Source organism: Sapajus apella, unplaced genomic scaffold, assembly GCF_009761245.1.
Source record: "Sapajus apella isolate SASKATOON/1434 unplaced genomic scaffold, GSC_monkey_1.0 scaffold50, whole genome shotgun sequence".
Classification (NCBI taxonomy): Eukaryota; Metazoa; Chordata; class Mammalia; order Primates; family Cebidae; genus Sapajus; species Sapajus apella.
Window position 1 is genome coordinate 5,737,437 of NW_022436990.1, and position 24,755 is coordinate 5,762,191.

General features: G+C 36.5%; 1 protein-coding gene across 6 annotated transcripts in view; it reads right to left on the minus strand.

The window, feature by feature from the left end:
* The window catches only part of MIPOL1 (mirror-image polydactyly 1), a 370,191-nt gene that overhangs the window by 305,542 nt on the left and 39,894 nt on the right, over positions 1–24,755 (minus strand). For 5 of the 6 annotated variants that reach the window (XM_032242673.1, XM_032242671.1, XM_032242674.1 and 2 more), the window contains exons 2-3: positions 753–890; positions 76–154 (exon numbers count right to left, since the gene is read on the minus strand). In XM_032242673.1, the coding sequence (XP_032098564.1) occupies positions 76–94 (19 nt within the window). In that variant the 5' untranslated portion in view covers positions 95–154; positions 753–890. The remainder of the gene's footprint in view (positions 1–75; positions 155–752; positions 891–24,755) is intronic. The other variant, XM_032242672.1, reaches the window with a different exon arrangement.

Genomic DNA, 24,755 nt, shown 5'->3' on the forward strand with positions numbered 1-24,755 from the left:
ACAAACACACTTCATTCAGTGTCTTGAACTACCCCAACACCTGGGGCTTGGTATTAATACCTTAAAAGTCCTTACCTTTTGACCAGTCCTCCATTTGTACTTCTTTTCTTGTTTGCTCTGGCAATGTCTCTGGTTTTTGCTCCAAGATTTCCTGCTAAAATAAAGCCAACTCTAGATAAACAAACTAAAAACAATATATCAAAACATACCTAAACCTTATCTTTGTTTAACAGAGAATTTACAGGATAAATGCTTTTCTAAAACATTTATAATGGGACAATTAACTGAGAATTTCACCAGGTGAAATTAAATCTTTTTCTCAGAAAAAGGTTATTTTCTTAACACTTATATTTTAGTATGTACAGTTCAGGTTAAGCTTTTTAGAGATTGATGCTGATTTGGGTAGAGAACCATTTTATTTATTTAGCTGAAATCTTCTCCAACTATAATTTTAAGCATTTAAGAAAAATACATTTTTTACTTTATTTGTCATAAATTTTATATCAAAAATTTCAAATTTACTGATTTGAATTTACTATGTGTGTGTGTGTGTGTGTATTTGTATAGATTATTTTTTATAAATTTTACTTATAAAAGTAATTTAAGAATACTACTCTAATTTTAAAAAACATGAAAACCATCACTAACTTGTGGAATTACTGATATTCTTCTCTCTTGTTTTCGTAGTAAACATGATAAAACATTATTCAAGTGTTTTTTAATGCTTTTAAGAAGAATAAAATTAGATTTACCTCACAGATAGAACCCTGCGTTCTTTAAAAAGTCCTCAAATAAAGCTGTAGTAAGCTTCTCCTTTTCCAATTTTCTCTAAATATGTTGATTTGGAGTTGGCAATCTTTTTCTAAGTTTCTCATTTACTTTTGGATTAGCTGAAAATATAGGAAGTTATTAATATCAAAGAAATATGTTCCAGTCAATGAAGCCATTTCCCTACATATTGCCCAAAAAGGTTAATAATAATTGCAGTATTTTAATAAGAGATTCATATACCAAGACATGTAGAAAATATAGTCTTTAATAACCCCTGGAGTATTTTAAAACATGTCTTACAGGCCTTAATGTGCTTAGTAATATACTATTTAAAACCATAATTTTATCCCTCTGCAATATACAGTCACTATTCCTCATCATTTACCCAGCTAATGAATGCCAGCAATTAGTAAAATGTAATCCCATTGCACAATCATTTTAATGCTTTTAGCACTCAGAAAAGTAAACACCAAATTAATACTGCTCAAGCCATATCAGATCCTAGTTGGAAGCAAGCAATTATAGTTCAGCTCCTCAGGTGTAATTAAATGATTGGAATGATTTAGTTCCATAAATGCAAGTTAATTCATAAGCAAGCAACAAATATACTGGGAGTAATTACAAGAAACATTGACAGTCTAAGCAGGGCAAATTCTTTTATAAGCCTGATGTAGTAAAATGGTGCCCTCTCCTGGGCATTTAAGGGAATAGCTCAGAGCCAAACAACAACAAAAAAATTACACAAAACCTAACTTTTAGAAAGCCTCTAGACAAAATAACCAATATATCAATTTGATTCTATGACTTATACCAAAAAATCTAAATTAATACTTATATTATGATAATTTATGGACATCTGGATTATTAATGATTTGTCCAATAAAGCTCTGAGTCCCAAAATACATCTATTTTATATAGGCAATTTCTATACTTTTAATGAAATCAAATAATGCTTGTGACAGACTGCAAGTGAAACTTCTAGTACCCAGCGAGACTGCCAGTCAACACCTCTGTTCTCTCAATGGCAAAGCCTAACTTAACTGTTATAGATAATAACTAAACTATGCTTTTATATGTAGTAAAATATGCATAGAAAATCTAAAACAAAATATTCAATATTGCTGTGACTTCAAATAATGGCCTAAAATTATTTTTTAAATAAACTTCAATAATCAAAACAAAAACCTGAGTACTAGTGTAACTGTCATTACAAGCATATTTCAAAATGTAAAGCGTAACAAGTAGTACACAAAAATGCATCCTGGTTTAGGCCATTCCCAACATTTTACCTTCTTAGGCTAAAATTCAGGACAAATGTACTTGTATACTAATTACTCAAGTGGTCCTTAATTTTTCACACTAAATTTTCAGAAGCTTATTTATTATACCCTTAGTTATGCTATAACCAATAAGACTGGGTTAAAAATATGTATTAGTAGCCTAATAGTATCATCTCATTGCCTTTCTGTAGATTTGAACATGTTCTCTGATAAAATATTTAATTAGCACAATAAATGTTTACTTCTTCAAAAAATGCAAATGGTCCTTGCAGAAGATAATGCTTAATACTACACCAGTATTTTTGGAGAAGGAGAAAGCATTAAATTAATGTCTTTTAAATTTACTTTTAAGTGCATTAAAATAATCACATTCTAAGTCATAACCAGCACAAACTATAAAAATAAATCAAAATATTAAAAAGTACTGTCACTAAGTTTAAAATGTACAGCACATTTGCTTTGCCCTTCATGTCACAGTCTTATTTTTCGATTCATATCTTGTACACTGTAAGTTAATTGCTTTTGGAAAGTACTTATTATTCATGTAAAAATTAATGTGCCAATGTGTTTAAATCCTCTTAAATGACCATTCATGCATCTTTCTTCTTTAAGTACCAATGAAATCTGTCAAAAGACATCAATGCAAAATGGTCTTTAAGGAAAGTTCTAATAGAGATTTTTTTTCTGCTAACACAAGATTTTCATATTCACCAACTTTACTTAAATTCCATTAATTTTTTAAGCTACTTTTAATAAATTCACCAAGTAAAATTTTTAGGCCCATAGTCTGTCATTTGTGTTCCAGCTGACATTATGAATATTAATAACAGTGTTATCCTGATTAAATAGGCTTCATATGAAATCCCTGTGAATCCTATAGCTCAGACATCTCATTTTTCCAACTCTTTATGAATTTGGATTCAGACATTAAACTGGAAAAATCTTAAAAAACAGATTTAGTGGCACATTTGCATATTCTTCAGCAAAAATTAGACATTTTAATGATTCAAACAATTAAAACACATCTACATATAACAGGAGTAGATTTCTGTAAACATGCAACATATTTATACTTCTGTCCTTTTTAGGAGAAAGGATTAAGACTAATAGAATACTAATTTCTGTCCTTATCTTAAAGATTTGATATTAAGAATTTGTTTTCAAATAGTCTATATTCACATTAAAACTAGCGGGATGATTTTACAGTAGACAATTAGATAAGTTGACTTTCTTAATCCAAATGCTATCTTATTACATTACCGACAAAACATATAAAAATTGCTTTATCATTACTAATCTACACCAGCTTCAAGAAGAAAAATAAAATCAATTTTCAACTAAAGTTTGTTTATAAGTTATGCTGGAAAAAATTACCTGTTTGAAAAAAAAAATCTACTATAACCAACAGAAAATATAAGAGCAGCTATTAAATTAAAATATTCTCCATAGTAAATTCCTAATCTTATTCTTCTAAGCTATTTTTAATTCTTAAAATTTTTCTGTATATAAAAAAGGAAGTGAGTCTTATCATAAAAAAGAAAAATAAATAATAATTAAGCAAACTGCATACCCTTCTCTCTCTCTAGGTACACAGAAATCTTAATATAGCTGATAAAGTTTCCTACATGCACTCATTAAAAAAAGTAGGTTGAAAAAATTTAAACAAACATCCCTATGCTCTCAAATGTGACTTGACTCTCCTATTTACTCAGCATTAAAACACTTCATGAAACAAAATTTGTTCTTTGACCAGTCTGAAATTTCTAATCTGCCTAAAAAATTGTAATTCTGACATTTACCCTTTAAAATTAAATAATGCCTTTTTGACAGAGAAGCATTTTAAAATGGGATTTCATTCCCCAATGTAGCAGTATTCAGGATTTTAAAAGACATTTTAAATAGGAGATGCTCTTCCTACCTTCCTCCACAAAAAACACACTTTAGCAAAGGTTTTCAGCTGACTTTGGTTTATGCCATATTTTTCATATTTCCTTAGCTTAATAACAAATTTGTGTAAACTGAATCTAAGTATCAAACTGGGGATCATTAACAGTACTTCATTTTATCCAACTGTAATTTTGAAAAAACTCTGAATTTTGTATTTCCTGGCTTGAGAAATGTTGATCATTGCTGCATTAAAATAGTTTCATAAAAAGGAAAGCACGGTAGTTCAGAGAGCCAAATATTTTATCATACAACACAACATAATACAAACACATGTCCTACTATTGGAGTTTCATCTTATTATAAAAAAGACTCAAACATTTATAGTCCCTGACACATTGTCTCCCCAAAAGAATTTCTTTCACCCAGAGTGCCTACTCTTTGCCAAGCTCCAGATAACTCAAGTTCCTCAGAGCCATGAAAAGCAAGAAGTAGTTCAGGGAGAAAGGATAAGCGGTAACAGTGGCCCTGTACCACAGCTATACAAATTAAAAAGGCATATATTTAAATTATTTCACCCCACAGTTCGACTACTAAAATTATTTACAAAATGTGTAAGATATATTTTTATATACAAACATATCCATTGAAGCAGTTTTTATTTGTAAGAACAAATACTCATGCTGCAGTCATCCTGGTCCTCTTTCCGTTATTTGAACACACCAAGCTTATTCTTGCCTCAAAGCTTTTATCTTGCTATTATACTTTATGCCTAGAATTCTCTCTCCTAGATCTCTAAGCCATTTCTCTCATTATGTAGGCCTTGCTCAAACTCATCTCTTCATAAAGGTTTTGCTTGGCCATCCCATCTAAAGTAGAAACTCTTCTCTCATCACATTATCTGCACTACTGCCTTTGTGAAACTGATTTGTTTAGATTTTATCTCATTGTTTTTGATATATCTCAGCAACTTACATGTAAACAGGGCCCTTAATTTTCTCCTCCATCTCTGTATCTTTAGAAGAGTACCTGGACTCAGCAAACATTTGACACACAGGCAGGTAAATGGACAGGTCGAGGGACATGACTAGCAGGAAACTAGAACTAACATAATGTTCATCAATAGAGAATTGGCATAAATAAAATGTGGTTCAACCATATGGCAAACCTGTATCGTTTATACCACAAATAAAAGAGATCTATATATGCTATGTGTATACTATGAGCCAGACATTATCATAGGAGTTAGATATAAAATGGTGAATAAGGCAAAAAGATTTCCTATATAAATATATCCTTGGTCAAAGCAATACAAGCACAAAATATGGATAAATTAAAAACAGAAAATAACGTAAAATTATACTCACACAAACATACATGCTTGAATAGGCACAGTATTTTTTTCTAGAAGTATACATAAGAAACTATTACCAGTGGTTAGTCTGAAGAAAGAGCCTAAGATTTAGGGTGGGGAGACAAAGAAAACGGGGGAAAGAAACATTTATATTTCATTTTATATTTATATGTGTAATTTAATTTTTTAATTGGGTGCATCTATTAGTTCTAATTTAATAATTAGGTATTTATAAATAATTTTAGAATTTAATAGGAAACCCTGAAGGACATTACATTAACACGGAGAGGCCCAAAATGAATAGAAAGTGATCTTCATGACACCCTTGAAGCTTTGAAAAAATTATTGCCTAATTAATATTTTATAATCATACTTTGTTATAACTGATTGACTGCTTGCTTGCTGGCTTGTTTGCTTGGATTAACTAGACTAAAAAGTTCAAAATAAACTAATACATATGGCAACACTTTCTTGGAATAGAGAAATTCAAAATATAAGAAAGAGTTTCTGAGAATTAAGCAAATGTTTCTAAAAATCACAATTTTTAGCTCAATTAGGGACTATTTACAATTGTCTCAGGATTCAGGAGTCTAAATTCAGGGGTCTAAAGGTTAAAAAAATTATAATGAAAATAAATTGTTTTATATTTTTACATTTTATGTCTGTCACAAATAGTTCCCCTTTGTTTTTATGCTTTAGTGTTCAAAAAATGACCATCAAACGGCCAGGCATGGTGGCTCACACCTGCAATCCCAGCACTCTGGGAGGCCAAGGTGGGTGGATCACAAGGTCAGGAGTTCAAGACCAGCCTGGCCAAGATGGTGAAACCCCGTCTCTACTAAAAATACAAAAATTAGCCGGGTATGGTGGTGCACACCTGTAATCCCAGCTCCTTGGGAGGCTGAGGCAGGAGAATCACTTGAACCTGGGAGGCAGAGGTTGCAGTGAGCCGAGATCATACCATTGCACTCCAGCCCAGGCAACAGAGTGAGACTGTCTCAAAAAAAAAAAAAAAAAAAAAAATGACCACCAAAAAAGACTAATTACTTCCCATCATTGAAGGTCAATGTAAGGTGTCCGCCTGCCCACCACTCCCCTGCTCCCGTAATAGAGATGAGGTCTCACTATCTTGCCCAGGCTGGTCTCAAACTTCTAGACTCAAGTGACCCTCTTCTCACCCTGACTAGGGCATGAACTGGCCAGATATTTGCAAGCATTATTTTGGTGTGTCTGTGAGGTTGTTTCTGGATGAGATTAACATTTGAATCAGTGCACTGGGTAAAGTGGACTGACGTCTGTAATGCAGATGGGCCATTTAATCAGTTGGGGTCCTGAATAGAACAAAAAGACTGACCTCTAGAAAGCAAGAGGGATCTCCTTGTGCCTTACTGCCTTTGGCTGGGACATCAGTCCTTTCCTGCCTTCAGACTATGAAATGTTCACTCTTGGCTCTCCATGTTTGCCAGCTTTCTGACTGCAAATCTTGGGACTTGTTAGCCTCCACAATCACATAAATCAATTCCTTATAATTAATCTGTGTGTGTGTGTGTGTGTGTGTGTGTGTGTGTGTGTGTGTGTGTATGACCTATTGGTAGTTTCTCTAGAAGCTTACCATAAAAGGACATCACATTAAGAGAAAATTAATACTTGGTGCTTCAAATATATGGCTTCCACATTTTTAAAATTTGGAGGGTAAGACAATATACATTGTTGAATACTGCAGTAGTCTTTAGTGCCAGCTGCAAATGACACTTTGAGAATGAAATGGCACTGCCCTTATGTGACTGTGGAGGCTAACTGATAAAAAGCAAAAATCTAAAACTAGTATTATTTTCAGATGGTAATCAAATACCAGATTTTCTAAAATATCCTGACACGTTTTGCCCTAAGCCAAACTAAACCAAACCACTTAATCTAGCAAGGAACAGAATATAAAAACAAAGTCAGGTTATAGAATAGTTTCTCCAGGGAAGAAATAGCCTGTTTTCTTAAGATCCATTTGGGTGCCAAGTTCTCCTTCATACAAAGGTTTACATTTCCATACAACCAACTTAAGTTCCTGGCAAATCAAAGGTGAAAACGTATTAGAGCAAGCTAAATTGATCTATAATGACAACTGTTATAAGCAGCCACTTGAAATCAAACAAAAGAATAGCTATCAGAAAATGTCTTTCAAAAATAAAGTACAAATAATCATTTAGGTCTTTAATTCATTATATATTATAATGCTTACTAACAGATTTTCTCAAAATGAACAAAAGTCATTTTGCAATTTTCCAAAATTTCTGTAGTTTAACAAGAAATACTAACAAAGAAGACCTTGACAAACAGAGGCATATACATAAGAATAAACATATTCTAATAGCAAGTTATACTTTGAGTTTTAAACATGTAATGATAATTTTATAGTTGAGCCATAGTTGCATACCACACCCCAGCCTAGGCAACAGAGTAAGACCTGTCTCAAAGAAACACCAAAAAATACAATATTTATCTATGCAATTTGCTAAAATTACTGTAGCTAATCATTCCCAAAGGACAGTGCTGCATGCAACCTATGTACTTCATTTTTAAAAATTGTAATATTTTTAAAAATTGTAAGCTTGCAGGTTATAGAATACAATTACTAGAAGCGAAGATTTTAAAGATAGTAAAATAAATTAGACTTATAGTTCCAATTTCTTGTTCATTATCAAGAAATGTCATAGCCTCCTCTATGAATTTTTCTGAGAAACTATAAAAGCTCATTTAATTTCTTGAGTCATTCTCAATAAATGCTTTCATTAATGAAAAGTGTGTAGTAAGAATATGATCCCAAAACAAATGTTCCATAATGTGGGATAAAAATGCATTATAAGAAGCTGAACTATATATACAAATTTCCTTGAAGAAACAATTACTTTTATTCTTCCTGTAGCTTAAAATTATAATTTCAACTATAAATTTCAAATTAAAAGTTGAAATTTATAATTTCAGCTATAAATTACATATAAATATGTAAGTATTGTATGCTTTTTTTTTAACCACACTATAGTTTCTTAGAATCCAGAAATATATGTTCAACTACAAATATTTTTCCAAAGATACATTTTTAAAAGCTATCTCAAAATGACAAATCAACTAAGCTAAAATAATACCTATAAAATTAATACTAATAAAGTTGCACAGTATTTGTCAAAGTATTAAGTAAATTAAGCAGCGTATGCTACTTTTAAAAGACTTTCCAAAAGACACTGATTACTTTTCATTTTAAAAAGAATGAGAATATTACTTTCTTTGAGACTGGGTCTCATTCTGTTGCCCAGGCTGCAGGGCAGTGATGTGATCTCGGCTCACTGCAACCTACAGCTCCCCAGCTCCTATCCTCAAGCAATCCTCCAGTGTTGGCCTCCCGAGTAGCTGGGACCACTGATGTGAGCCACCATACCCATCTAATTTTTGTATTTTTTTTGTGTAGAGGTCAGGTTTCACTGTGTTGCCCAGACTGGTCTTGAACTCCTAGGCTCAAGCGATCACTGCCCTCTGCCTGCCAAAGTGTTGGGATTACAGGTGTGAGTTACTACACCCAGCCAAGAATATTACTTCTTTTAAGAAAGTTCCATCCCTATGATGTGATGATTTATATGATATAATCATGATTACCACTTGCAAAATGGCTGTATGAGTAACCTGACATTTTATGTTGTTCATTCTATAAGAAAATCTTTTCTAAAATGCAAATAAAATGAAGGGAAACCAAAATCAGAATATTTATCCTGCCATAAGTATTAAAACTATTACAAAAACACAAATATCATATGCCTCCTGATGGAAGTATGTATCACTAAAAAGTATTATCCTAGGGTGAGAATGGGACATGAGGGAAAAGAGCAGGATTCACAGGACAGGTAGAATATGGGGATATATATGAAATAAGATTAACCAACACAAACCATGAAGGATAATTGTCAAACTTGGGTAATAAATATATAGGCATTAGTGATTCTGTTTTGCTACTTTTGTGTATGTTTGCAATCATTTATAACACTTAAAACACATATTGCAAAATAAAAGAGAATATAGCATTCACTTTCTTGTAAAATTCATTGAATAATTATTTCACAGAAGGGAGAAGATAGTGTGTGCCTGTCTCAGCTGCTTAGGAGGCCACGGAAGGAGGATCACTTGAGTCCAGGAGTTCAAAGTTATGACCATGCTATTGTACTCCAGCCTGTGTGACAGACTAAGGCACTCTAAGAGAAGAAAAAAAATTCAAAATTTAAAAAACAAAAACAAGCTCAAAAGGAAGAAAGGGAAATGTTCACATGCCAAAACAAACCATAACAGTCAGTGAGTAGGTCTTAAGCCAAGCAGTCCAAGAGAATCTTGAGACCAAACTGGCTCAAGGGTTAGGGTTCAACTACAGATTCTCTCCTTCCTTAAATAGCAATCACATATCTCTAAGCCCCTGCACAGTGTCTTAACCAGACACAAATCACCCACCAAGTTGGGTGCAAAAGTTAACTACTTAAGATCAAAACTTTGAGGTGGCATGATCACTTAAGGCCAGAAGTTCAAGACCAGCCTGAGCAACGTAAGACCCAGCTTCTACAAACAACAACCATAAAACTTAAAAAAAAAAAGTCCAAGCAGGGAGATGTTAGCAAATTAGTGGGCTAGAAAAATGTATGCTCTTGTTATCCCAGGGCGAATGTTTTAAAAAGCAAAGCAAAAACTGTCTGAACCAACTTTTCTGAAGCTATAGAAAACAGTCAAGGGTTTATAGGTTACCAAGGGTTGGTTACCAAGAAAACACCAAATCAAGAAAAAGCCATCTCCAAAATGACAGGACAGTATTATGGCTTTATTCACTTGCTCTTCTCCCACCCCCTACCCAATGCAGTAGGAGTCTTGCACTTGAAGCAGTTATCTCCCTCTTACTAGAGAATATAGAGTAGACCTGATACTGTATACAAATTGTTGTGCATGTCTGTGCTGACTTGTCTAGGGGATATAGAAAAACTGATGCAAGGCACTCCTCTCTTTCACCTAGCTCAGAATTCAGGTAAGAAAAGGGGCAGGTAGTGCTTGTACAGGCTGCAAAGTAACAACAGATCCACAGCCACCCAGGCCAAGAAATTACTGGTGGAGACATACGATAGACCATTTATGGCCTGAAAGAGAAGCTGAAGCAAGGCTTTCTGGGAAGTTAACACATGACAAGCTGCCAAGTATACTGCGGAATCTAGAAAGCCAACACACACCCAGGCAAGAAGCATACCCCAAAAAGACCTGAGACCTTAAACTTTCACCTTAGGCTGATCTCATGGATCAGATTAAGCCTAGCTAAGGGATAAAGGAGTGTCCCAGCACATAAGCAATTTCCAAAGACTGAAAGAGGCCCTGAACATTCAAGGAAAACTCTGTAAAAACACTAGCTGAACACGAGCTAAAGGAACAGATGTCATTGATCACACACAATAAGGAATGGCGTGCACAAATAATTTGGAGGCAAGGCGCAATAGCTCATGCCTGTAACCACAGCACTTTGGGAGGCCAAGGCAGCTGGATCACCTGAGGTCAGGAGTTCAAGACCAGCCTGACTAACACAGTGAAACCCCATCTCTACTAAAAATACAAAAACTTAGCCAGGTGTGGTGGCGCATGCCTGTAGTCTCAGCTACTCAGGAGGCTGAGGCAGAAGAATTGCATGAACCCAGAAGGCAGAGGCTACAGTGAGCCGAGACTGTAGCACTGCACTCCAGCCTGGGTGACAGGAGTCTCAACAATAATAGTTACAATAATTTGGAAAAGCCTCAAAAGAAACAGCCTTCAACCAGCCAAATAAAAAAAAATTGTGGGGCTTGATTAGACATTTCTCCAAAGAAGATATACAAAAGGCTAATATACACATGAAAAGATGCCCAACATCATGAGCTATTAGGGAAATCTAAGTCAAAACCATGAGATATACCTCATACCCAGCAAGACAACTATTATCAAAAAATTGAGAATATCAAGCATTGGTAAGTTCATGGAGAAACTGGAACCCCTGTGTATTGCTGGGACGAATGTAAAATGACACAAAAGGACAAATACTTTATAATTCCACTTATATGAGGTCCCTAGAATAGGCAGATTCATAGAGATAGAAAGTAGAACAGAGGTTATCCGGAGCCAGGGGAGGGGGCATATGGAGATAGTGCTTAATGGGTACAGAGTTTATGCTTGGGATGATGAAAAGTTCTGGCAGTTACTAACAGTAATGTTTGTACAACATTGTGAATCTTCTTAATGCCACTGAACTATCCACTTAAAATGGTAAAATTTGGCAGGGCCTGGTGGCTTATGCCTGTAATCCCAACTCTTTGGGAGGCTGAGACAGGTGGATCACAGGTCAAGAGATCAAGACCATCCTTGCCAACATGGTGAAACCCCATCTCTACTGAAAATAAAAAAAACTAGCTGGGCTTAGTGGCACATGTCTGTAGTCCCGGCTATTTGGGAGGCTGAGGCAAGAGAATCACTTGAACCCAGGAGGCGGAGGTTGCAATGAGCTGAGACTGTGCCACTGCACTCCAGCCTGAGCAACAGAGTGAGATTCCATCTCAAACAACAACAACAAACAAGAATGAATTCTACCTGTGATTAACAAATAGTCCTCTAACAGAGGACTATTATTATAACAATTAGAGTCTAACTATACACACATGTACAAAGTCAATAGCAATTCCTTGAAGATAGCCTCAAACCTACGGTTCCTGAACTGTGTGCCAAGGCACTAACACTGCAGTAAATGCAGAGGGATTAAATATTTTAACTTTTCAAGAGAAGCAATGACATCTATTGAACACTATGTGAACTACTAGTTTAAGAAGGTTCACTGTTAGATCATTAGATCACACTACATTCTATTAAATGAATTCATATCTTTACAAATCTGGGTTTACAGCAGTCACTGGGATAAAAAGCAAATACTATGCAAAAATCAGTATAGAACAAGAGAGAACAACAGCTCAGAAGCAGCATAAAAATATTAAGACACTAAGGGCATCATGAAAAAAGTGTGGGAACATCTGCTTTAAGAATTCAGCTAAGTGGGCCACATTAGACCTATATCAGTACTTCAGGGAACAATAAATGAGTAGCAATTAGAATGGAAGTCTACTATATTCTAGACTTTGCTAACACTTTAACAAAGCAACTCTCAAGAATTAAATGAAAGGTTTAGGGCCAGGTGTGGTGGCTCATGCCTATAATTGCCAGCACTCTGGGAGGCTGAGACCGAAGAATTGCTTGAGGCCAGGAGTTCAAGGCCTGCCTGGGTAGCATAGCCAGACCTCATCTTCACCAAAAAAATTAAAAATAAAAAATTAAGGCTGAGCATGGTGGCTCATGCCTGTAATACCAGCATGTTGGGAGGCTGAGGTGGGTGGATTGCTTGAGCCCAGGAGTTTGAGGCCAGTCTGGGCAACATGGCAAGACCTCAACTGTATTTAAAAAAAAAAAAAAAAAAAAAAAAAGGGAGGAAAAGAAAAGAAGGGATCAGATCATGTTGAACATGAAGCCAACAGCAGCAGATAGTTCACATCCATTATCAAGAAAAAAATGTATCGCATCCATGCCCTAACTAAACAGGACCAATGATTAACAGCAGAAACAATAATTAACACCACAGACACCTCAATTGAATCAGCTTACACAATTCTGATTGAAGAATAAAGTTAAGCAAACTTTCTACTCGATGGGTGCCAAAACCACTGCACCCAGATCAGCTGCAGACAACAGCAGAGCTTTCAATGGAGATTTTAAATAAGTAGGATCAAGATCCTGAAGCATTTCTTTGAAGATTGTAACAGAGATGAACATGGTTTTACACCAGTATGATCCTGAAGACCAAGTCCAACCCAAGCAATGGCTACCAAAAAGTGAAAGTGGTCCAGTCAAAGCAAAAGTGAACCAGTCAAGAACAATGGCCATGGCAACAGTTCTTTTGGATGCTCAAGGCATTTTGATTGTTGACTTTCTAGAAGGCCAAAGAATGATAATATTTGCTTATTATGAAAGTGTTTTGATAAAGTTAGCTAAAGCTTTAGCAGAAAAATGCCTAGGAAAGCTTCACCAGAGAGGCCTCCTCCCCCATAGCAGTGCTCCTGCTCATTCCTCTCATTAAGCAAGGGAAATTTTGTGAGAATTTTGATAGAAAATCATTAAGCATTCACCTTATAGGCCTGATTTGGCTCCTTCTGACTTCTTTTTGTTTCCTAATCTTAAAAAATATGTAAAGGGCATTCATTTTTCTTCAGTTAATAATGTAAAAAGGATTGCACTGACATGGTTAAATTCCCAGAACTCTCAGTTCTTTAGGGATAGACTAAATGGCTGCTATCATCACCTACAAAAGTGTCCTGAACTTGAAGACACTTACATTGAGAAATAAAGATTGTATTTTTTATCTTTTAATTCCATTTTTCCAAAAATGTTTTGAAGCCCCCACATACAGACTAAACTTTTTGAAAAAGTTAAAAGCTTTTTGAAAAATATGAAAGTTAAATACAGCCAACTGATTACTTCTTGGGACCAATTTATATTTAAATTGCACTCGTGCCACAAGTACCTGATGCTAACATTTGTGGTGTCTATGTTAACACCGGCCCTAACAATCAAAGAATAACTGGAAATTTTAGGGAGTACTGAATTACTGAATCAAGTCCAAATGCTGTTCTGAGTGGCATTTCATTATGATGAAATACATGTGTTACCCCAAACAATGACACTAGAGGGTACTCTCTTCCAGAAGACTGGTCAAGGCTGGCATCCATTTAGAAAGATGAAGCTATACATGCATGGAGTGGATGCTTCACTAAGCTGATGAAACAGTCAACACCTCAGCTACACTGGAGAAGACTTATATACTCACTTAGGAAGGACTATGGAATATTTTAATCACTATAGAATCTGGCCATGTTAGACTGGCCAGATTTTAATCTTTCTGCCATGGCAGTATGACATAGCAATGGGATTGCAGGTTCATTAACAGAAGTAAACGAAAATCAAATTTACTTGATCTCCAGAATTAGAAAACATGTGGGCAGGCTGATTTAAAGGCCCCAACTGACATGATACTTATGAAAAATTGAGAAAAATATAAGTGAATTTGGTCTTAGAAAAACTATACATGCAAGTAAATGCCTCCATCAACACTATAAAAAGATACAAATATTGCTGAAAGAAGAAAAAAAAGAATAGTAAGAATGGTAAGAGGATATTAAAAAGTACAAGTATGTGCTGACAGAAGAAGAAAAAGAACAGTCAGAATGGTAAGAGGATATTAGATTTGTGAAGAGATATAGTTGCAATTTCCATTTTCCCACTAGATGGCTCAAGTCCTGGTGACCACTGGGATACCAGAATGTTTCTCCTTTTATATAAAATATTGGGAAAAAACCATTGTGAGACAAATTATAAAAAGATGACTGAAAACGTGTAGCAAGAAGATACAGGGACAGAGAGTAGACTGTGAAGGAAAGAGTTAAGCTGATCTATACCTTAACCAAAACTCCTTAAAAACCCTGATCTATAAAACTTATTAGCTGAGTGATAATTCCTTAATTAGCAACTTCAACTTTTATTTTCTAAGTATTATTTGTATTCACAATGTATCTTTATATCATTGCGTACTATAAAACAGCATACATTAGGTAACTACAGAAGTAAAGGATGATTTATATGTCAAACAATATAATATTTTTTAATTTTAATTTTAATTTTTTTTTTTGAGAGAGTGCTTGGCTCTGTCACCCAGGCTGGAGTGCAGTGGTGTGGTCATAGCTCATTGCAGCCTCAAACTCCTGGGCCAACCGATCCTCCCATCTCAGCTTCCTGAGTAGCTAAGACTACAGGCACACACCACTACATCTGGCTACTTTTGTAAAATTTTTTGTAAATACATGATCTCCCTATGTTGCCCAGGCTGTTCTTTAACTTCCAGCCTCAAACAAGGCTCCGACCTCAGCCTCCTAAAGTGCTAGGATTACAGGTGTGAGCCACTGCTCCTGGCCTCCAGGGTTTTTATTCAATTTTCTCACTCATTTCTCATTTGATAGTAATTTTTTTTTTAGTGATTTACCTTTGCTGATTGTTCCAAAACATTCATCTTAGTTTTCATAGAGAGAATGATTTTTATAATGTGATTTCCATTAGCTTATTTTAATATAATTAAATTATATAATTATGATCACAGATAAAATTAGTATAAACAGGTTTGAGAACAAACACACCTGATACTACTTTTAAAGTACAGAAATCAACTAGTAGGAACAGAAGTATCTACAAGACATTAATCTATTAGCCTGAGTATCAAGTGCACCACAGGAATCAGTCAGTATGTTTATACCAGTGGGAATGGAGACCTTCCGTTATTTTGGCAAATCATGGAGTGGAAGCCATTTAAAATAATTTCAACTGTATATTGAAAATATTAGCTAGGCACAGTGGCTCATGCCTGTAATCCTAGCACCTTGGGAGGCCAACACAGGAATCTTGCTTGAGGCCAGGAGTCTGAGACCAGCCTGGGAAACATAGAGTGAACCCATTTCTACAACAAATAAAAACATTATCTGGGCATGGTGGTGAGTGTCTGTAGTCCTAATTACTCCAGAGGCTAAGGTGGAAAGATCACTTGAACCCAGGAATTTGAGGCTGAAGTGAGTTACAATCACACTACTGCACTCCAGCCTGGGTGACAGAGTGATAGCCTGTCTCAAAAAAAATAATAATAATAAAATATTTTATATTTTCTTGGTCATTAGAGTACTGACTGAAAGTATAAGGACAGACCAATAGAAACTCACCAATAACACAAATCAACTGTACATATTCTCCACAGATGACTGGTAAACAACATATAGATAGATAGATATGGAATAAATTTACATTTTACCTATAGTTATACAATGAATATGTAAAGTATTAAACTGTATTATATATTAGTTTACTTAAGTAATATTATCTCCTCAGCTGCATTCCCTTGTTTGCCGTACAATAGCACAATATCATTAGTATACAGCTCCATCTACTGGAGAAATAAGACTCACATTTGCAAAGCTTATGTGTCAGTCCTTTTCATTAATTTTCCAGTAAACCTTACAAAACTGACTTTTAGAAAAGCCAGTTTTTCATCTATTACATGTAATTACCCACATTTTTCCTAACCAAGATTCTGACCAAAATTTTTCATTTGATAAGTAATATTTATTAATACTTGAGATTTCTTCAATATCTTCTAAAATTTTCCCATAGGAAAAAGAAAAGTGGCAGCTGATTTTTCCAAGGAAAAACTTAGTATTCACACTGTCCCTTGAGGAAGATGACAAAATACAAAGTTACTCCACAAGATAGAGATCTGGAGCAACACCCTGCAAGTACCACTACAAAACTCCCTTCAAAGTTCCTCTGGTCACAATAACAAACAGCTAGAGGCATACACAAAAGCACAAGCAGGGTTTCTAAACACTTTTTTTTTCCACCTTTTTCACCTTTTCCTAATAATAAATAACATAGTAAAACAGTTTTGTATTTCTTAAAAATTTGGTGAAAAACTTTAATACTGTTAGTGCAGATTTAGGATTATCAAAATCCACCTCTTAATAGCTATTTTTAAATGCATTATTTATGTATTTGAATTGACAAGTCAAAATTGTACATATTTATGCATATGTTTTGAAATATACATTGTGAAATGGCTACATCAAGCTAATTAATATATGCATTATCTCACATGCTTTTTTGTGGTGAGAACACAAAATCTACTCTTCTATCAATTTTCAAGAATACATTGTTATTAACTGTAGACACTATGTTTTACAATAGCTCTCTTGAACTTATTCCTCCTGTCTGAAATTTTGTCCCCTTTGACCAACATCACCCCAATCACTACCATTCCCAACCTTTAGCCCCTGATAACCATCATCTTCCTATTTCTGAATTCAATGTTTTTAGATTCTACCTAAAAATGAGATCATGCAGTCTTTTTGTAACATATACATTTTAATGTAAAAATATTTTAATCCTTAATGTAACTAAACTTTGATTCAAGCTCTATTTTTTAATCATGATACAAAGTATGTCAATTTAATTCAGTAAAAGCTCCTAAATCAATTACCAGCATAAAGGGGTATACAATCAGTGGTGACAGTAACAGATTTTTCCTTTTAATAGATCTATTTTTATATCTCTGCATAAACTCAATATGGAATTCAAGAATATCTCTCTTCATGTTGATTTAATTTAATGATCTAATTGGTGTGCTACTACGTAATGATAATTCATATAACTAATGGGCCTGGGTTTTTTTATTGGTTGGTTGTATTGAAGGAATTTTTGTGGGTTTTTTTGTTTTTTGGTTAGCTTAATCTTAGTGGCAAGAACAAATAATGGACTTAGCTGGGTACAGTGGCTCACACCTGTAATACCAGCCCTCTGGGAGGCCAAAGGCAGACAGATCGCCTGAGTCCAGGAGTTTGAGACCAGCATGGGCAATATGGCAAAACCTTGTCTCTATAAAAAATACAAATACTAGCTGGATATGGTGGTATATACCCGTAGTCCTAGCTACTTGGGGGTCTGAGGCAAGAGGATCACTTGAGACAGAGAGGAGGTTATGGTGAGCCAAGATCACACCACTGCAGTCTAGCCTGGGCAACAGAGTGAGACCCTGTCTCAAACACATACACACACAAATTAATATTTTAATAATATTTATAAATTTAACAATGCACATCCATATCTCTAGGTGCCTGTTTTGCACAGTACATATAAAATTATATATATGTTTAAATAAACTGTACACTGTAAAGATTTTTGATGACATTGTTGACTTACTTTGGAAACTACCATTTTCTATCTATTAACTTTTATTTATTGGTCAGGATACTTATTTTACCAATTCAAATTTATTTATTTATTTAGAGACAGGATCTTGCATATTTTAGCAACTCAAATGGATATTTATTTATTTAGAGACAGGGTCTCACTATGCTGACAAGGCTGGTCTCAAACTCCTGGCCTCAAGCAATTCTCCTACCTTGGTCTCCCCAAGAGCTGGGATTACAGGCATGAGCCACTGTGCCTGGCCACAAATTGTTTTCAGTATTTCTTCTTTTCAGTGCCTTGCAACACTAATTACACACTAAAAATGTAAAGCAAAGTACTTTTGATAAGTTGATTTTTAAATTATTGTTTCAGACTTTAACCTGACCTGAAGAGAGAGGATAAAGATATCATCAGTGGTTGAAAGAAAGATAATTTGCTTCCCAAAGCAAGAACTACATTTCACAGGTAACCCAATACAAAGTTTTCTGCTATTCCTGGGTCATCATGCCATCATGTCATTACCATCATACCTAGACACTAGCAATAAACTGTTTGTTCTATTTATAAAGACAAGAAACTAAACAGTTTTTTAGTTAAGGTTGGAGTTTTTGTCCTAAAAAAGTTTTAATCAGAAGTTAGGAAGACATCCAGTTCCCCTTAAGACACTGAACAGCAAAAGGCTGCTGGTTCTCTTCTCTCAAAATCAACCTAGAACTGCTAGAGAAAAAAAAGAAGTCACTGACCTGAGGAATCAACCAAAACCTTTAATAAATCTGTGTCAACTGTCTTGAAATAAATAGGGCTGGGGGCCATTTCAGGTAAAAGGCAAACATTGGTAATGCTGAAACAATAGGTGAGAGAAAAATGTGTATGGTTCTTAAATCCCCTATGTTGCCTTAGGTCAATCGTTGTCTGTCACACTAGTACAGAAAGCCACAGCAATAGCCCAAGCAGCAAGTGCCAAATGGTACTGTCAAGGCAGGGTAAAAATCCTGCTGGAGTAATGAAAACAGATGAGATCTAACCATCATTTACTCTTCTACCCTATCCCTTTCCAAATCTCCATCCTGGTTAGATTATAACCACAGCAGTTCCTGTTAAATGTGCAGGAAAATCATATTTCCTAGCCTTGTTTATATATCGGTCACTTGAAATGCAGCCAAAGTAGTATGGGCAGATGTGATATAAGCCAATCTCAGGACTTATCATTAAAGGCATTTTATGAGATTCTTTAGCTTTCTCTTATCCCACAACAACCTCGAGAACCTTGTGATGGTAGCATCACAAGATAGGAGGAAATTTAATCTCTAAGCCAAACTCCATATGAATGAAAAACTTGTGTTGTATTAAACCACCATTTGGAAGTTATAACTGCAAGATAGTCTGTCTTATCCTAGAACACAACTTAAAGAGATTGCCACCCTACTTCCCTCAATTCTGACTAAAGGAGTTCCCTGTTGCTATAACAACAAATGTCAACAGGCAATTCTGTGGCGCCTGAGACTCAATAACCTCCAGCTCACCCAACTTCCACTTCTGAAAATACACACACACACACACACACACACACACACACACACACACACACCACGCACAACAAACACTTCATGTTTTAGACCTTGGATGTGTCTCTGTTCTGTTGCACCACCATTTCCAAACCCCAGATATGGGGAGAGATAGTATACAATGATTCTGTGCAGGTTAAATTAAATAATTAACTATACCAAAAAAAAATTCAAAGTATTGAATACATGAACAGACTATACAGTGTTAATTGATCACGTATTTGGAGAAATGCACCATTTCATTTGAACAGCAAGCAGTCTCTAAGAAGCAGGAAAAGGCAAGAAAGGTTCCCCCTTGAGATGCTAAAAATCCCTAGCCCCAGTGCCATCTTTATTTTAGCTCAGTGGAAATTATTTCACATTACTGACCTCCAGAACCATAAGATAATAAATCTGTGTGTGTGGTTTTTTTTTTTTTTTTTTTTTTGAGATGGAGTCTCGCTCTGTCACCCAGGCTGGAGTGCAGTGGCACGATCTCGGCTCACTGCAATCTCTGCCTCCCAGGTTCACTTGATTCTCCTGCCTCCACTTCCTGAGGAGCTAGGATTACAGACATGCGTCACCATGCCTGGCTGTTTTTTGTATTTTTAGTAGAGACGAGGTTTCACCATGTTGGTCAGGCTGGTCTTAAACTCCTGACGTCATGAATCGCCTGCCTCAGCCTCCCAAAGTGCTGGGATTACAAGTGTAAGCCACCATGCCTGGCCCAAATTTGTGTTGTTTTAAGCCACCCAATTAGTGATGGTGTGTTATAGCTGTTACAGCAGTAGTAGAAAACTAAAACATATGACTTATGAGTTCTCTAGCTCTCACAGCACCTCATATATTCAGAGACATTTTCAGCTCCTTACAGAACAAATTCAAAAGAGGTATCACAGTCAAGAATTAACTGGACACTGAATTCTTGATAATCAGAAAGCTGCCAAAAATCCTGTCTCCAATCTCCCAAGGAGTATTTCTCATACTACCCAGAAAGGAGTCCCAAACCAGCATATTAGCTGAAACGTAAAACACTTTAATTTTTTTTTTTTTGTTTTTGAAAGAGTCTCACTCCACTGCCCTGGCTGGTGTGCAGTAGTGCAGCCATGGCTCACTGCAGCTTTGAACTCCCAGGCTCAAGCAATCCTCTCACCTCAGCCTCCTGAGTTACTGGGACGACAAGCATTCACACACCACACCCAGTGATATGGTTTCACTGTGCCTCCACCCAAATGTCATCTTGAATTGTAGCTCCCATAATTCCCTCATATTGTGGGAGGGACCCAGTGAGAGATAATTGAATAGATGGGGTTGTTTCCCCCATACTGTTCTCATGGTAGTGAATTAAGTCTCATGAGATCTGATGGTCCTATAAGAGGAAACCCCTTTCGCTTGGCTCTCACTGTCTTCTCTTGTCTCCCACCATGTGAGATGTGCCTTTCACCTTCCACCATGATTGTGAGGCCTCTCCATCCACATGGAACTGTGAGTCCATTAAACCTCTTTCTTTTGTAAACTTCCCAGTCTTGGCTATGTCTTTATTAGCAGTATGAAAGCAGATTAATATAGTAGATGCCCAAAAATGTGGAAGCAACTTTGGAAATGGGTAACAGGCAGGGGTTGGAACAGTCTGCAGGGCTCAGAAGAAGATAGGAAAGCGTGGGAAAGTTTGGAACTTCCTAAAGACTTGTTGAATGGCTTTGCCCAAAATTCTGATAGCAATATGAACAATAAAGTCCAGACTGAGGTGGTCTCAGAGGGAGATAAAGAACTTGTTGAGAACTGAAGTAAGAGTGACTCTTGCTATGTTTTAGCAAAGAGACTGGAGGCATTTTGCCCCTGACTAAAGATTTTTGGAACTTTGAACTTAAGAGAGATTATTTAGGGTATCTGGTGGAAAAAATTTCAAGAGGTGACTTGGGTGCTGTTAAAGGCATTCAGTTTTACAAAGGAAGCAGAGCATAAAAGTTCAGAAAATTTGCAGCCTGATCCCACAATAGTAAAGAAAATCCAATTTTCTGAGGAGAAATTCAAGCAGGCTGCAGAAATTTGCATAAGTAATGAAAAGCCAAATATAAATCCCCAAGACAACAAGGAAAAAAACAACAGGGAAAAACACAACAGGGAAAATGTCTCCAGAGGATGTCCGAGGTCTTCAGAGCAGCAGCTCCCATTGCAGACCCAGAGGCCTATGAGGAAAAAGTGGATCAGACCCAGAATACCTGTGCTGTGTGCAGCATAGGGACTTGGTGCCCTGTATCCCAGTTGCTCTAGCCATGGCTGAAAGAGGCCAACATAGAGCTTGGGCTGTGGCTTCAGAGGGTGCCAGTCTCAAGCCTTGGTAGCTTCCATACGGTGTTGAGCCTGCAAGTGCACAGAAGTCAAGAACTGGGATTTGGGAACCTCTGCCTAGATTTCAGAGGATGTATGGAAATGCCTAGATGTCCAGGCAGAAGTTTGCTGCAGGGTGGGGCCCTCATGGAGAAATTCTGCTAGGGCAGTGCAGAAGGAAAATGTGGGGCCGGCTCCCCATACAAAGTCCCTACTGGGGCACCACCTAATAGAGCTGTGAGAAGAGGCCCACCATCCTCCAGACCCCAGAAGGGTAGATGCACTGACAGCTTGCACTCTGTGCCTGGAAAAGCTGCAACCACTCAACACCAGCCTGTGGAAGCACCTGGGAAGGAGGCTGTACCCTGCAAGGACATAGGGGCAGAGCTGCCCAAGACTATGGGAACCCACCTCTTGCATCAGCATGACCTGGCTGTGTGACATAGAGTCAAAAGAGATCATTTTGAAGCCTTGATATTTGACTGCCCCACTGGATTTTGGGCTTGCATGGGGTCTGTAGCTCCTTTGTTTTGGCCAATTTCTCCCATTTGGAACAGCTGTATTTATCCAATGCCTATACCCCCATTGTATCTAGAAAATAAATAACTTGCTTTTGATTTTACAGGCTCATAGGCAGAAAGGACTCTCCTTGTCTCAGTTGAGACTTTGAACTGTGGGCTTTTGGGTTAATGATGAAATGAGCTAAGGCTTTGGGGGAATATTGGGAGTATATGACTGGTTTTGAAATGCGAGAACATGAGATTTGGGAGGGGCCAGGGTGGAGTGATATGGTTTGCATGTGTTTCCACCCAAATGTCATCTTAAATTATAGCTCCCATAATTCCCTCATGTTGTAGGAGGGTCCCAGTGGGAGACAACTGTTGTATGGTAGTGAATAAGTCTTGTGGTAGTGAATAAGTCTCAGAAGATCTGATGATTCTATAAGGAAAACCCTTTCACTTGGCTCTCACTGTCTTCTCCTGTCTGCCACCCTGTGAAATGTGTCTTTCACCTTCTACCATGACTGTGAGGCCTCTCCATCCATCCACATGAAACTATGAGTCTATTAAACCTCCTTCTTTTGTAAATTTCCTAGTCTTGGGTATGTCTTTATCAGGAGTATGAAAGTGGACTAATACAGTTAGCTATTTTTTAAATTTTTGGTAATGTTGCCCAGGCTGGTCTCAAACTCCTGGGTTCCAGCAATCCTTCCAGCTCAGCCTCCCAAAGTGCTGGGATTACAGGCATGAGCCACCACACCTGTCTGATAAAATACTTTCTAAACAGAGTTCTCTTTCACTCAGTCACTTCCTATAACCAGTTGAGAAATGATTCATGTGGAATCATAAAATAAATATTTGGATAGAGGTGCTATCATTTATTAACTCTGTAATGTTTAGGAAGTCGCTTATTTTTCCTGCTTTAGGGAATTAAGGAGATAAATTGTCATCAAAATGCTGGCTTTCACAATCTAGTAAAATCTCCAAAATAAAACTGTTGCCAGGTTTTTATTTCATTTCATATAGGAAGGACTTTAAAAAGAAGGAGCAGTCACCATGTGTAATTACCAGCCTCTCATAAAATAAGGAACATTTTAGTAGTACATAACTTCAAAGAAGACAGCCCTTTAAATTCAGTAAATTTAACTTTTTAAAAAACACCCAGAAGAATCCTGAAAAGATTGTGGTCGAGGCAGCAAAGTTTTTGAAACTCCTCATATGTCTACATAGAATAGCCAGGATAGTAGAACCAAACCTGTAAACAAAGTATTATATTTAAAAAATATTAAATATTAATGTATACCACAAAACTAAGTAAACACCAGGCCAAGCATGGTGGCTCATGCCCGTAATCCCAGAACTTTGGGGGCTGAGGCAGGCAGATCTCTTGTGGTCAGGAGCTCAAGACCAGCCTGGCCAACATGGTGAAACTCTGGTCTGCAAAAAAGACAAAAACTAGCCAGGTGTGGTAATGTATGCTTGTTATCCCAGCTACTTGGGAGGCTGAGGCACGAGAATTGCTTGAACCCAGGTGGGGTGGAGGCTGCAGTGAGTAGAGATCATGCCACTGCACTCCAGCCTGTGCAACAGAGCCATACTCTGTCTCAAGAAAAAAAAAAAAAGAGCGAGTTCAACCCCTCTCTGTCTCACTTTCACCCTTGCTTGTCTTTCCACCTTCTGCCTTCTACCATGGATGAAGACCCTCACCAGATGTCAGTACCTTAACTTCCCAGCCTCCAGAACTGTGAGAAATAAATGTCTTTTCTTTATTAATTACCTAGCCCTGTGGTATTCTGTTATAATAGCACAAAAAAGACAAAAAAAAAATCGGTACTAAGGAGTAGGGCAATCAGGATACTAAAACCAAATCCATAAACATTATATAACAAACATTCAAATGTAGTTTTGGAACTAGGTAATGGGTAGACGCTGGAAAAAATCTGAAGGAACAGGCTAGAAGAAGCTTAGATTGCCATAAAAGGAGAGTTTAGGGTAATTCTGTTGCGGTCTCAGAAGATGAGCTGTAGGCAAAATCTGAAACTTCTTACAAATAACATAAGAGATCATGATCAGAATCTTGGTAGAAATATGTACAGTAAAGGCTATTCTGATAAGGTGTCAGATAGAAATGGAGAACAAGTTACTGAAAACTAGAGTAAAGATAATCCTTGTTATAAAGCTGCAAAGAACTTGGTTGAATTATGTCCATTCCTGAAAGGCTTTATGGAAGGCAAAATAA